This window comes from Eulemur rufifrons, chromosome 24 (assembly GCF_041146395.1).
Source record: "Eulemur rufifrons isolate Redbay chromosome 24, OSU_ERuf_1, whole genome shotgun sequence".
NCBI classification, from domain to species: domain Eukaryota; kingdom Metazoa; phylum Chordata; class Mammalia; order Primates; family Lemuridae; genus Eulemur; species Eulemur rufifrons.
The window spans coordinates 6,300,602-6,313,681 of record NC_091006.1 but is presented as its reverse complement, the minus strand read 5'-3'; the positions used below and the strand labels follow the sequence as shown (position 1 = coordinate 6,313,681).

General features: G+C 50.2%; 2 protein-coding genes across 3 annotated transcripts in view; both read right to left on the bottom strand.

Annotated features, from left to right (window-relative positions):
• The window catches only part of RYR1 (ryanodine receptor 1), a 105,715-nt gene that overhangs the window by 11,812 nt on the left and 80,823 nt on the right, over positions 1-13,080 (bottom strand). For both annotated transcript variants that reach the window (XM_069456778.1, XM_069456777.1), the window contains 2 exons: positions 3,128-3,469; positions 114-935 (listed from right to left, as the gene is read on the bottom strand). In XM_069456778.1, coding sequence (XP_069312879.1) covers positions 114-935; positions 3,128-3,469 — 1,164 coding nt within the window. The remainder of the gene's footprint in view (positions 1-113; positions 936-3,127; positions 3,470-13,080) is intronic.
• On the bottom strand, positions 5,807-6,183 carry LOC138375073 (chromobox protein homolog 3-like). Its single transcript, XM_069458432.1, has 2 exons — positions 6,028-6,183; positions 5,807-5,962 (listed from the first exon to the last, which is right to left on the bottom strand). The coding sequence occupies exons 1-2, from the start codon at positions 6,181-6,183 to the stop codon at positions 5,807-5,809; spliced, it is 312 nt and encodes a 103-aa protein (XP_069314533.1).

The window sequence follows — 13,080 nt, the reverse complement described above, 5'->3', positions numbered from 1 at the left end:
CTCTCCATCTCGCTGTCCCTCTCTGAGGGTCCCTCTTGCCTTGCGCCTCTTCTGTGTGCGTCTCCACCCAGCCCCATCTCTCCAGAACCCCCAGTCCCCGCCTGCCCTCTCACCCCCAGCTTCCTCTTGAAGATGGGGGAGCCCTCAGGCGTGGGCGGCTCCGCCGGCGTCGTGTCCCCCATGTCCCCAAGACCGCCAGCCCCTTCGGGCCGGAATGGGCTCCCGTCGGACACGGCCACAGCCCCGTCGGGGCCACCCGGCCCGGCGTCGTGCACCGCCGCCTCCTCGTCGTCCATGCCCTCCGCGGCGTCGCCTGCACCCTCGCCTGCACCCTCGCCGTCCGCGTCACCGCCGGGCCCAGCCGGCTGCTCGCCGTGCACCTCGTCGCCGGTGGGGTCGGGCATGCCCGCCAGGAGCTCGGTCACCGTCACCTTCTTGGCGCCCTCCACGAGACCGCCGCCGAAGAGCGAGCCCCAGAGCAGGCGCAGCGCCCCCTTCGCCGCCCCCGCGCCCGCGGCCCCCACGCACGTCACGGCCGCCCAGAGCAGCGCGGCGGCCGCGGTGGCCGCCTCCCGCGCGGTCAGCCGCCGCAGCCGTCGCACGCGCCGCCGCAGGCTGCGATAGCTGAGGCAGCGCAGGGCCTGGCCCGCGGCCGCCACGGCGCGCGCTGTCATCCCCGCCGCCGCCGCCGCGCCCGCCGCGCCCTCCGGCCCCGCCGCGCCCTCCTCCGCGCCCTCGGCGCCCGCCTCGCCCGCGCCCGCGCCCGCGCCCTCGTCCTCGTCCGTCTCGGGCTCGCCCTCGGGCTCCGAGATCTGCGCGGCGATCTGCATCTCGAAGATGGTGTCCTCGCAGAAGCTCACGAACAGCTCCATCTTCTCGGACTCGCCGCCCTCGTTCACCACGTCGAAGATGAACTGGCGCTTCGACTCCTTCACCTGCAGCGCGGGGCGGAGGGGACAGGATGGGGGCGCCGTCAGCAGGGGCTGGGGACAGCAGCGACCACAGCAGCGGCGTCTGCCAGTGTTCACCGTAGCAGGCGCTGTCCTGAACGCATCGTTGCTTTTATTATTAATGGCAAACCCGCGGAGCGCTAGCTGTAGGTGCTCTTGTAATTGCTTCAGTAAGGCCAGGCCCTGTACCAAGCAGATACATTTAACTCATAAAATTCACTTAATCCTCACAATCACCCTAGGAAACAGAGGCTCAGAAAGTTGCATGCCCAGGTGACACAGATGAGAGGTAGCAGATGTAGGATTCGAACTCACAACAAGCTGTTTTTAGCTTCTTTGAGAGAAACACCATAGTGATTGAAGGCAAAGGTTCTGCAGCCAGCTTGTTTAGATTCCAATTCCGTTTCTGCCACTAGGTAGCGGAGTGATTTTAACTGTCTGGGCCTCCATTTCCCCTTCTGTAAAATGGGGCACAATAGTAGGACCTATGTTATAGGGTTGGTGTGAGGATCAAATGACTTAGTCAATGTTGAGTGATTAGAACACCCTGGCACCTAATAAATGCCATATAGTGTTTGCTATTATCATACTGCCCCGCCAGTGTTCCAAAGGCCCACATGGCACCTGAGGAGCAGGGGGAAGAGGGAATGGGGAGGGGCGAGCAGGAGGAAGAGGGTGATTGGAGAAATGACAATAAGGGAAAGAGCCTGCACGTGGGGCGTTGTGAGGGGTGGGGTGGGGGAGGGGCCGGGCTCCCACAGCCTGCACTTGGAGCGGGTGTGAAGGCCATGGTGAGCGGGGGCTCCCTGCAGGGATGCACAGACATCCTGAGTGCAAGGATGGTGCGACCACGTGCGGGCCAGGTGGGTGAGGAGTGTGCAGCGGTGCCCGAGGGGACACAGGTAAGCGTGCAAGACCTCGAGGGTTCCTGTGGAGTATGTGGGGAGCACCAGGGACTGAGGGAGGGATGGGGTAAGGAGGGCACGGCAGCACAGCGCAGGGGATGGCGGACGTGCGTGACCACGCGAGGCTCAGAGTGCACAGTGGGTGTGGGCACAGGGCAGGCATGAGAGGGCCGGGCCCACACGGGGGAGGGAAGGAGTGTAAGTGCGGGCGAGCCCTGCATGCACATGAGGCCGGCGGGAGTGCGCAGGGGGAGCCGGGAGCCAGTGTAACGGGGCCCAGAACACGAGGACAGGACTCTGTGTGGAACTTGAGCCTGTGTGTCAGCCTTGAGCCAGGCGTCCCTTGAGAACAGATATGAGGGGCCCAGTAGTCAAGGAAGCGATGGGTGTGTGAGCCTCACGGGCTATGAGTGTGAGACCAGGGGTGTGCAGAGCACGTGGGAGGGGTGTCAGGTGCCTGGGGGTGTCTGAGAAACACAAGGGCAGTGTGACAGCAAGGGCGTGCCCGGGCTCTGAGGGGGAGGGTGTGCGAGGGCCGTGTGGGGCCTGCGCGGGAATGGGGATGGGACGTGCCAGCTAGATGTGTGAGGCGCTGTGGTGGCATGCCAGGGCCATGTGAGTGTAGTCAGTGTAGTCTTGGGGCAAGTGAGAGTGTGAGGGGTGTGTGAGCACCTGTGGGCTGAGATAGGGCACGTCACGCTAAGGAGGAGACCCGGGCTGCCGGGGACACACGAGGGCTCTCATGGGTGAGTCTGAGAGGGTGGCCCCAGTGAGCGCGTTGATCACAGCCATGCTAGGGCTACAGCGAGGGCACGTGGGATGTGAATGAATGAGGTACGCCAGGGCTCTGGAGGGCACGCTGGCATCCTCAGGGTGAGCGTGCAAGAGGTGCGCACGCATGTGCGGGCTGAGAATAAGTGCGGTATGCATCGTGGGCCAGGACTTCAGAAGGCATTTGGGGGCACATGTGGTGACTGGTGAGGGGTGGGCCAGCATGCCAGGGCACCCCAGAGCCCCTGCCGCGTGTACATCCACGTGTGGGCCAAGTCTGCAAGCAGTGGCCATGGGTGAGCCAGGGATGTGCAAGGGCACAGTAGGGCCCATAAAATGTGCAGCAAACAGTGGCCATGGGCCTGCCAGAGCACTGCAAGGCCTGCAGAGCAGATGTGCAAGGCACACACGGCCCCATGCGGGGTCCAAGCGTGCAAGGAGGAAGCACCCGCCTGCCCGAAGCCCCAGGAGGCGAGCAGGCCCGCGCACGGGTCCCCTGACCTGGGGCATCTCCCACTGGGCGCGGTTGGTCTCCGAGATCTCGAAGTAGATGCGCTCGATGCGGCGCGAGGAGCCCATGATCTCGATGCGGCCCAGGTAGGGCCGGAAGTACTCGAGGATGCTCTCGGCCAGCTCCAGGAAGTTGCGCAGGCGCGGGTCGTGCGGCACGTGCTCTGACAGGTTGGTCAGCAGCACCGCCACGTTGAAGCCGATTTCCCGGGCCGGCTCCTGGAAGCGGTTGGCGAACTCCTCGCAGTTGATCATCTCGTTCTCATCCGCTTCGGAGCACGAAAGCAGGAACTGGATTTCAGGACCGCTGAACTGCTTCTGGCTGTCCATGGCCTGGGGGTGGGCAGGGAGGTCAGTGGGGGTAGGGGAGATGAGGGGGGAGACTCAGTTCTCGCCTTGCACGTCTGCTCTTTCATATGCACGGAAAAGTCCAGAATCATATAACCAGCACCCAAGGCTAACACCCAGCAAGATGGCACAGGTAAGGTTGTACCAGCCATTAAAATCCTGAAATGTACACGTCAACAAAGCCAAGCCACTGTCCACTGTAAGATACACCCCATTTTCACAGATGGTAAGATGTGAAAAATGTGCCCCCAATAACCGATGAAACTCAGCTAGTGTGATTAGTAGAAAGATGGTGCCCCAAGCTCTCCCAGTGCGACCCTGGAGTAGCTCTCCAGGTCTCATCACCCTCCCACTCCCCTCCCCCTCACCCCCGCCCTTGATGGCACCCACGGTCTGACCCAGAGGCTCTCTTAGCCCTCTGGCTCCAGGGGGGGCCCGTCCATCTGGGAGCAGGGAGGAGGACACAGGTGTAGCATTTATCTCCCTGGCCTTCTCCCCCTGCTAGAGTGTCCCTCACTCAAACACCAGTCCCCGCAGCCCTGTCTGCACAGCTCCTTCTGTCTCCAAGCTGGGTAACTTTTCTTTCCCCCAGACTAGCTCCCTAAGGTCAGAGGTGGAAACAGCTCCCAGCGTGGTTAACCCAGAGGACTGCACAACCCAGCGCTGCCCAATCCCCGCCCATAGCCTTGTCACCACTCCCTTTATAAAACTCTCCTTGACTGATTCAGTTTGCAGGTGCTATTTTCTGCTGGGATCCCCACTAATGAATGCCACCACCTCAGCCACCATCCCCCTGCCCTCCCCCCATTTCAAACAACTAAATAATTGACACCTGACAGAGTGGTGGCCTCTGAATTTGAACTGGGAACCACCACTCATCACCCAGAAGTAACAAGGGCTCATGGTGACATATTTCTTAATGCTATATTTCTAAAGATCTAAAACGTTACAGGTATGGTTGGAGCCTTCTGTGCACCCTGCCTTTGCCCCATTCCCCCTCCCTCCGTGGAGGTGACCACTATCCTGGAGTTGGTGTATAACCTTCCAAACATGCGACAATGCTTCTACTACCTATGTCCTGTCACTGGCCTCGAAAAAGTATATAGTATCCTGTGCATTCTTTTAAATTTAGAGAATTGCTGTTATAATCATGTAATTAAAACTTGCTTTTTTCACTCTACTGTATGTTTGCAAGATCTGTCTACGTTGAGATATACAAATGAATTCATTTTCACTGCTGTGTAGTATTCCCGTTCTATAAACATAACACTCTTCATCTGTTCTGATGGTGGACATTTAGGTTGCTTCCCTTTTTCTTTTTTTAGTTTACAGACAGCACTTTCATTGAACACTCTTGTGCTGATCTCCTATGCGATTTAAAACATTTTTTGTTTTTTTAAAAAATTGGGGCACTTATCTCAGCATCGTCCTGTGCACTTTTGCAAGAGGTTCTCTGGGGCCGTTTTTCAAATGTTCTTGACTGCACTTGCAGTAAGAATGCATTTTACAATGTGACTAAAAAAAAAAAAAGGTTTCATAACACAATTCTGACTTCTGCTGTGCAACACACTCTATAATGCTCTATTTTATTTTTAAAGATGCTGATCATGACTTACTAGATTAATGTCATGACCTCCAGATGGGTTGCAATATGCAGTGTGAGAAGCGTTGCTCTGGGGTATGAACAGAAGCATAATCTTCTGGCTCTAAAAAGTGCTTTGTAAAAAGCCAAGAACTTTGCAAAATGCTTTCTAAATGAGTAACATGCTTTGCAAATCATGAAGGGCTCTAGAAACCACAGAGACATAATCACACAGGAACTCCTCACCTTCTACCCTCACTCTACCGAACTCTCTCCCCCTATATGATGAGCAGTGTGACACTGTCTCTCAAAAGACCACCCCTTCACAGGGGCCTGGGACCCTACCTCCTCCATTCGCTCCTGGACTCTGCTCTTGTGATTTGCTGATCTCTCTTTGTCATCGTCCATTTGTCCATTTCCCGCCCCCCTGCCTGCCACCCCACTTTTCTTTTGTATCAAACTTGGTTTATTAGAATGTACTTATTTCTTCACACTAGTAAATCAAAAACCAAGACTGAGATTATATATATATATATATATATATATATATATATAAAGCAGTGCAATTATTGAACTTCATCTTCTGGACAAGAATGACAAGGTAGTCTCTCTTCATAAAAAGCAATTACAATTTGAGGACATTTCATATTTGCCTCTTTGTGCCAGCACCAAATCTGCCACATCTGAATCTTCCCATCTCATAAGACACATTAATTCTCCACTGCTGTCTGTGGCGCTGATTATTCTTTCAGGATCAAGACCTCAGGGAAAGCCTCTTTGTTTGTCAACAGACTCTCTTTTCTTCTTTGATTTGCTATCATCAGATTCACTGTCAGATAAAGATTTTCTTTTTGTACCATCTTTTTCTTTACCGGCTTTTTGAGAATTAAGAAATGCTTCCATTAATTCTGGACAATCTGTAGTTTCTTCAGGTTCCCAAGTACTGTGAGCATCTGCAAACCTTCCCCTGCAGGAAATGCCCCACTTTCCCATTTACTGCACGTCGCTCCAGTACTTTTTCCATCACAAATTCTTCAGGCTCTGCCTCTTCAACCTTTTTGCTCTTCCCAGTCCGTTTCTTTCCCAGTTTTTGCAAGGTAGTTTTATTGGAGGCCATTTTTTATTGCAGACTTAAAGAGCTATTTATTATTCACTGCCTTTGAGCTGCTCACGGTCACAGGTCTACGGCATCTCTCCCTGCTTTTCTTTGAGACAGGGTCTTGCTCTGTCTTCTGGGCCAGAGTGCAGTGGTGTCATCATAGCTCACTGCAACCTCAAACCCCTGGACTCAAGTGATCCTCCTGCCTCAGCTTCCTGAGTAGCTGGGATTAAAGGTACCTGCCACCATGCTCAGCTAATTTTTCTATTTTTTTTTTTTTGTGAGATGGGGTCTCGATCTTGTTCAGGCTGGTCTCAAACTCCTGGCCTCAAGTGATCCTCCCACCTCAGCCTCCCAAAGTGCTAAGATTATAGGTATGAGCTACTGCACCTGGCCACATCCCCTTATTTTAAAATACCTTCTCTGACTATTGTCCATTTCTTTTCCTGGGGTATACCACTCTTCCAGGCTTCTAATGGTCGGGGGGTGGCCCCAGGCCTGGGATTTTCACCCCCTTCCCGAGATATGTGTGTTCCCTGGAGACATCCCCGAGGCCCCAGACTCCGAATGCCATCCCACACCAGTGATTGTCAAGTCTACGTCCCCAGCTCTGACTGTTCCTCAGAATCGAGAGTCTCGCAGCTGTAGCCCTACCTGGAAACCATATGACACTTTTTAAATGTCTACCTTATTGTGGACATCTGCCCCAAAATGAAAATGGCCCAAACTGAACTTTTGATTTCAAAACCTCTCCTCCCACAGTCTCACCCATCTCAGGCTTAGCGATGCCACCACCCAGGGGCTTAAGCTAAAATCTTTGCGTCATCCTTGATTCTTCTGTCACCACCCACGCCTGACCCAGCAGTAAGTCTGTCAGCTCTGCTTTCGAGACGGATCCAGGCCCACCCACTTCTGCCCCGCCATGGCCCCAGCCCTAGTCCTGTCCTCCACTGTCTCCCACCTGGACCCTCACGGCAGCCGCCTCTCTGTCCCTCTGCTGTCCCCACACACGGGGGAGGAACCCGTAAGCACCTACTGCAGGTCACAGCCCTCCCCTGTGCAGAACCCTCCCTTCCTTCCACCTCATTTGGGCTAAAAGTCAAAGTCCTTCCTGCAGCCCACCAGGCCCTGTACGTCTGTCCGTGTCACCTCTCAGACATCCTTTCCCCCGTCCTCAGCCTCCCTCTCCAGCTGGCCTCCTTTCCATCCTTCTTGTGCCCATCGTTCAGCCGTTGCACTTGCTTTTGCCTGGGACATGGCAAGCCCCTCTTCACAGGGTACCTTTTAACTCTCAGCCTCAATGTCCCTTCCTCCAAAAGGCCTTCCTCAACCAGCCACTTCCAGGGCTCACTCCTCCCTGCTCACTCGCACGCCACCCTGCTCGTCTCCTTCAGACCACAGACTGTAACCTGCAATGACTTCATTTATTTGGTTATTTTCATCTGCCCCTGCCCGCCGGCCTGTCAGCCGTGAGGGCCTCTGTTTTGCCGACTGCCGCACCTTCAGGTCTAGGGCAGTGCCTGACACACAGTAGGTGCTCAGACACCTTTGTCCAAGAATGAAACATCTTGAAAACTGAGAAGAGTTTTGAACTTTGTTATACTTTTTGAAAATTAAGAGATCCTAAAAAAACAAAACAAAATAAAAAAAAAAACCCTGAACATGCCTTTTAAACCATCAAGGAACTGAAAAGCATGGTGTAAAATACAAAGATTTGTTTGGAAACCATATGATGCTTTGTAAATATTCAAACATTTAGAAGCAAGAATATTTCTAGCGCTCTGGGAGGCTGAGGCGGGAGAATCGCTTGAGCTCAGGAGTTCGAGACCAGCCTGAGCAAGAGCGAGACCCCGTCTCTACTAATAATAGAAAGAAAGTAGCTGGACAACTAAAAATATATAGAAAAAATTAGCCGGGCATGGTGGCGCGCATCTGGTAGTCCCAGCTACTCGGGAGGCTGAGGCAGGAGGACTGCTTGAGCCCAGGAGTTTGAGGTTGCTGTGAGCTAGGCTGATGCCACGGCACTCACTCTAGCCCGGGCAACAAAGTGAGACTCTGTCTCAAAAAAAAAAAAAGTAAGTAAGAAATAAATAAATAAATAAATGAGAATATCACCACTTTGCAATCTCTAATGAACTAATGTGTCTGGGCATTGAATGGCAACAGCTGCTGACATCACAGAAAGAGAGTTGACCACCTCGGATCTGCCCCTTCATGGATTTACAGAGCACCACATAGGAAAATTCTGGCCAAAAATCTCCACATACCCAAAACCTGAATCTGATAGAACTTCTAGATCTGAGTTCCAGTTGATAGGAAACATAGGGGACAGAGGAACACATGAAGTGACACAAGGATGCACCAGCCAGATTTAGACTGTGGGAAACTACAGGTAGGATAGCACTATCCAATGATAGACTTAGTGAGAAAAAAGAATAGAAAATGTCTAATTAATAATTTTTTTATATTGATTACATGTTGAAATAATAGTTTTGATGTACAAGTTTCCTCTTACTTTTTAAAAAACGTTACTAGATCATATACAGGTTGCTCATATTGTATTTCTGTTGGGCAGTGCAGCTCTGCAACCTGGGTCTTCAGTAGATAAACTGCAAGAAAAAAAGTGATGGAGGAGAAGTGATAGATTAAAGGAGATTTAAAGAAACATAAGCTAATTGCAAAGAGTGGGCCTTGTTTGGATCATGGTTCAAAGAAACTGCAAAAATCATATACAATAGTCACGAGATTTGGAAATTTGAACACTGACTGAATAGGTGATAATTTAAAGAATTGTGGGTACTTTTTGTTTTACTTTTATTGTTTTTTGTTTTTTTGGTTAGGAGTGATAATGACATTGTGGTTTATTTTTTTTATTTTTTTATTTTTTTGAGACAGAGTCTCACTCTGTTGCCCGGGCTAGAGTGCCGTGGCGTCAGCCTAGCTCACAGCAACCTCAAACTCTGGGCTCAAGCAATCCTTCTGCCTCAGCCTCCCGAGTAGCTGGGAGTATAGGCGTGCACCACCACGCCTGGCTAATTTTTCTATTTTTTGTAGAGATGAGGTCTTGCTCTTGCTCAGGCTGGTCTCGAACTCCTGAGCTCAAGCAATCCTCCTACCTCGGCCTCTCAGAGCACTAGGATTTCAGGTGTGAACCACTGTGCCCAGCGAACATCGTGGTTTTTCAAATAAAAGGAAAGCCTTTTGAGACCACACATATTTTATGGTACCATTTATATGAAGTGTCCAGAATAGGCAAATCTATAGAGACAGAAAATAGATTAGTGGTTCCCAGGGGCTGGGGTGGGGGAAATGGGAAATGCTAAAGAGCATGGGGTTTCTTTTTTGGGGTGATTAAAATGTTCTAAAATTGGATTGTAGTGATGGTTGCACAATTCTGTGAATACGTTAAAAACAATTGAATGGTACCTTTTAAATGGGTAAATTTTATGGTATGTAAATGACATCTCAATAAAGATCCTTTAAAAAGGAAGTCTTGGCCGGGCGTGGTGGCTCACGCCTGTAATTCTAGCACTCTGGGAGGCCGAGGCGGGTGGATCGCTCGAGGTCAGGAGTTCGAGACCAGCCTGAGCAAGAGTGAGACTCCGTCTCTACTAAAAATAGAAAGAAATTATATAGACAACTAAAATATATATATATAAAAAATTAGCCAGGCATGGTGGCGCATGCCTGTAGTCCCAGCTACTCGGGAGGCTGAGGCAGTAGGATCGCTTAAGCCCAGGAGTTTGAGGTTGCTGTGAGCTAGACTGACGCCACGGCACTCACTCTAGCCCGGGCAACAGAGTGAGACTCTGTCTCAAAAAAAAAAAAAAATAAATAAATAAAAAATAAAAATAAAAAGGAAGTCTTTTAATTAAGAGATACATAGAAATATATTTGCAGATAGGAAAAAAATAAAGAAAATCTCAAGACAGTTTAGTAAACAAGAATAAATTAGTAGCCTAAAATGTGGTTTCAATCACCAGAAAGGGCTTTCCAATCGGTAGTAGATGTTTTGGAGTCTGCAAAGTACTTCACCAGTGGAGATGTGCTTTGTGAACTGTCAAGAACTCTGTCAACCATGAATAACTTGGGAAACCAAAAAACAATGCTATATTTTTAATGCAGATTTACATATGAATAGAAATGCAGATAAAACATCTGGAGAGATGTACACCAAATGAATAACAGTAGCAGCCTTTGGAGCAGTAAGATGAGAACAGGATTGGGGATGGGGACCAAAGGTGACCTCAACCATAACTATAAGTTCTGAGGGTTTTTTTGTTTCTGTTTTTGTTTTTTTTTTTACAAGAGGAATGTATTCCTGTTTAGTTAAAAGTTTTAAAAATATTCAAAGTTATTTTCTACATAAAAATAAGGTATTCTGCATGGTCAAATAGCATCATAAAAATGTCAAAAGACAAATGGTGAATTAGGAAAAATAGATGCAACTCTTATCACTAATAAAGTTCTGATCAGCCTAATATGTAAAGAGCTCCAAGAAATCAAGAAGAAAAATACCAACATCCCAATGGAAATAAGCCAACGATATGGTCAGTTCACAGAAAAGATGCTTAACTGCCCTCATAATAGGAGAAATGCAAATCAAAACTGCACAGCAGGCAGGGTGCAGTGGCTCACGCCTGTAACCCTAGCACTTTGGGAGGTGGAGACGGGAGCATGGCTTGGGCCCGGGAGTTCAAGACCAGCCTGAGCAAAAGCAAGACCTCATCTCTACAAAAAAATAGAAAAATTATCCGGGAGTGGTAACACATGTCTGTAGTCCCAGCTACTCGGGAGGCTGAGGCAGGAGGATCGCTTGAGCCCAGGAGTTTGAGGTTGCTGTGAGCTACGATGATGCCACTACACTCTAGCCCAGAAGACAGAGCAAGACCTTGTCTCAAAAAAACAAAAAAACAAAAACAACAAACCCAAAAAAACCCTACATAGCAATACCATTTTTCATCTACCAGATTGGTAAAAATCCAAAGATTTGACAACGTGGTGTGGTGGCGCGGCTGTGGCAAAACAGACACACTCACCTGATATTAATGAAAGGGGAAAATGGAGGGCAGTATCTGCCCAAATGACAAATGCATCTACCCTTTAACCCAGCAATCCCACTTCTGGACATTCATCCTCTGATAGAAACCACACGTACAGAATGTCGCATGTATAAGGGGAATTGTTATAGCCAGCATTGCTAGTGGCCCATATACAGCCTTCTTCAGCACACTTTCTTTCATCTGCTAAAACTCTGCAGTAATAGATATACAAATACAAAATGTCTATGCTATAAATGGCACCCTTGTGCAGTGTGGAACTTGCACAACTATCCATGGCAGCCCTGACTGTAGCATGGGTTGTAACAGTAGAACACTGGGGACAAAGCAAATATTCACCAACAGGGAATAAACAAACAAACCATAATATACACGCTAAGTAGAATATTGGGCACCTGTAAAAAAGAATGAGGAAGTTCACTGTATCTCCGGAATATGTTGTTAAATAATAGAGACCAGTCATATAGTTCCCTATTATGTATGAAAGGAAGAAAGTGAGAATATCTGTTTATATTTGCATTAAAAGATGTTGGAAGGATACGAAAGAAACGCATCGAAGGGTGTCCAGTGGTGGGGGTGGGGGAAGGGTAGAATGGGAAGGGGTGGGAATGAGACTTCTCACTTCCTACCTTGTTATATTTTGGTTTGTAAAATCACACGGACGGGTTGTGCATTCAAAAAATAAAACAGATGCATTTTGTTCAAGTTATAGATGGTAACTTAGTGAAACCAGATGTTGAGTTGTAAAATGTCACATACGTCACGTCAGACCTTGTGATCTGTGAAGCCCCGAATAGGCAGGAGGGATCCTTACGCATTTCAAGCCGTGAGTGATGCAAACTTGGCTCCCGCAAGCTGCTGTCTGCTTCCCTCGCAGCCCTCCCCAGACGCCCCCTAAACCCGCCAGTCTCCACAGTAGGGCGGGGCCTTGCATGCAGGGAGCATTCAGGAAGTGCTCACCGTGTATTCGACTAGATCAACAGATGAATCTGGTATGCTCTGGGGCCAGACTGCCTGAGTTCTAATCCCAGCTTTGTCACCTATGTTGGGTGACCTTGAGCAGGCTCAGTTTCACCTCCCTGTGCCCCAGTTTCCCTATCACAGGGCTGCTGTAAGGGGTAAATGGGCTCATTCATTTATACACAGGACCTGGCACAGACTGAGAATCTGTCTTCTTCAAGCAGATGGAGGGCTCAGACGCAGTGACATTTGGGAGGCTAGGAGGGACCGGCTGGGGAGGCGGGGGTCCCGAGACGGTGAGGCGCGGGCTCAGGGAGGCAGGCATTGGCCCTCAGGGCGGGGAGGAAAGGGCCGGCTGTGGCAAATGCTGCCAAGATGACAAGTCACAAGAAAGAGTGTGGGGCAAAGAGGTCACCGATTATCTCGGTCGGAGTAGTTTCAGAGGAGTAACAGAGACAGAAGCCAGCAAGCTCTGAATCAGGGAAGGCGTGGGAGGTGACAGAGGAGTGACCAAGGGCAGATGGCTCTTGAGAGGCGTGGCTGGGAAGCAGGTGGAGATGCAGGCGGCTCCCGAGGGCGGCTGGGAGGTATGAGGCCCCTCACTTGTCACTCAGGGGACCGAGCTTGCTCAAATGCTGATGGCCAGTGACAATGGCAACCCATGGAATAAAATAAGAAACCGCAAGTCCACGTGATATCCATAGTTGGACGAAGGAGTCAATACATGGGGAAGAAGGAAAACTCCTCCTTACAGTCGAATCGCGCCTAGCGAGGGGCAAGCGTGTTAGAAAACCACGCTTTGTCAACTGCCTTAGTAACAATGGTTTCAGGGAAGAATCACCGGTGGGTGCCAACCTAGAGAGTGAGCAGACATTTACACAGTCTCAAACTGTGT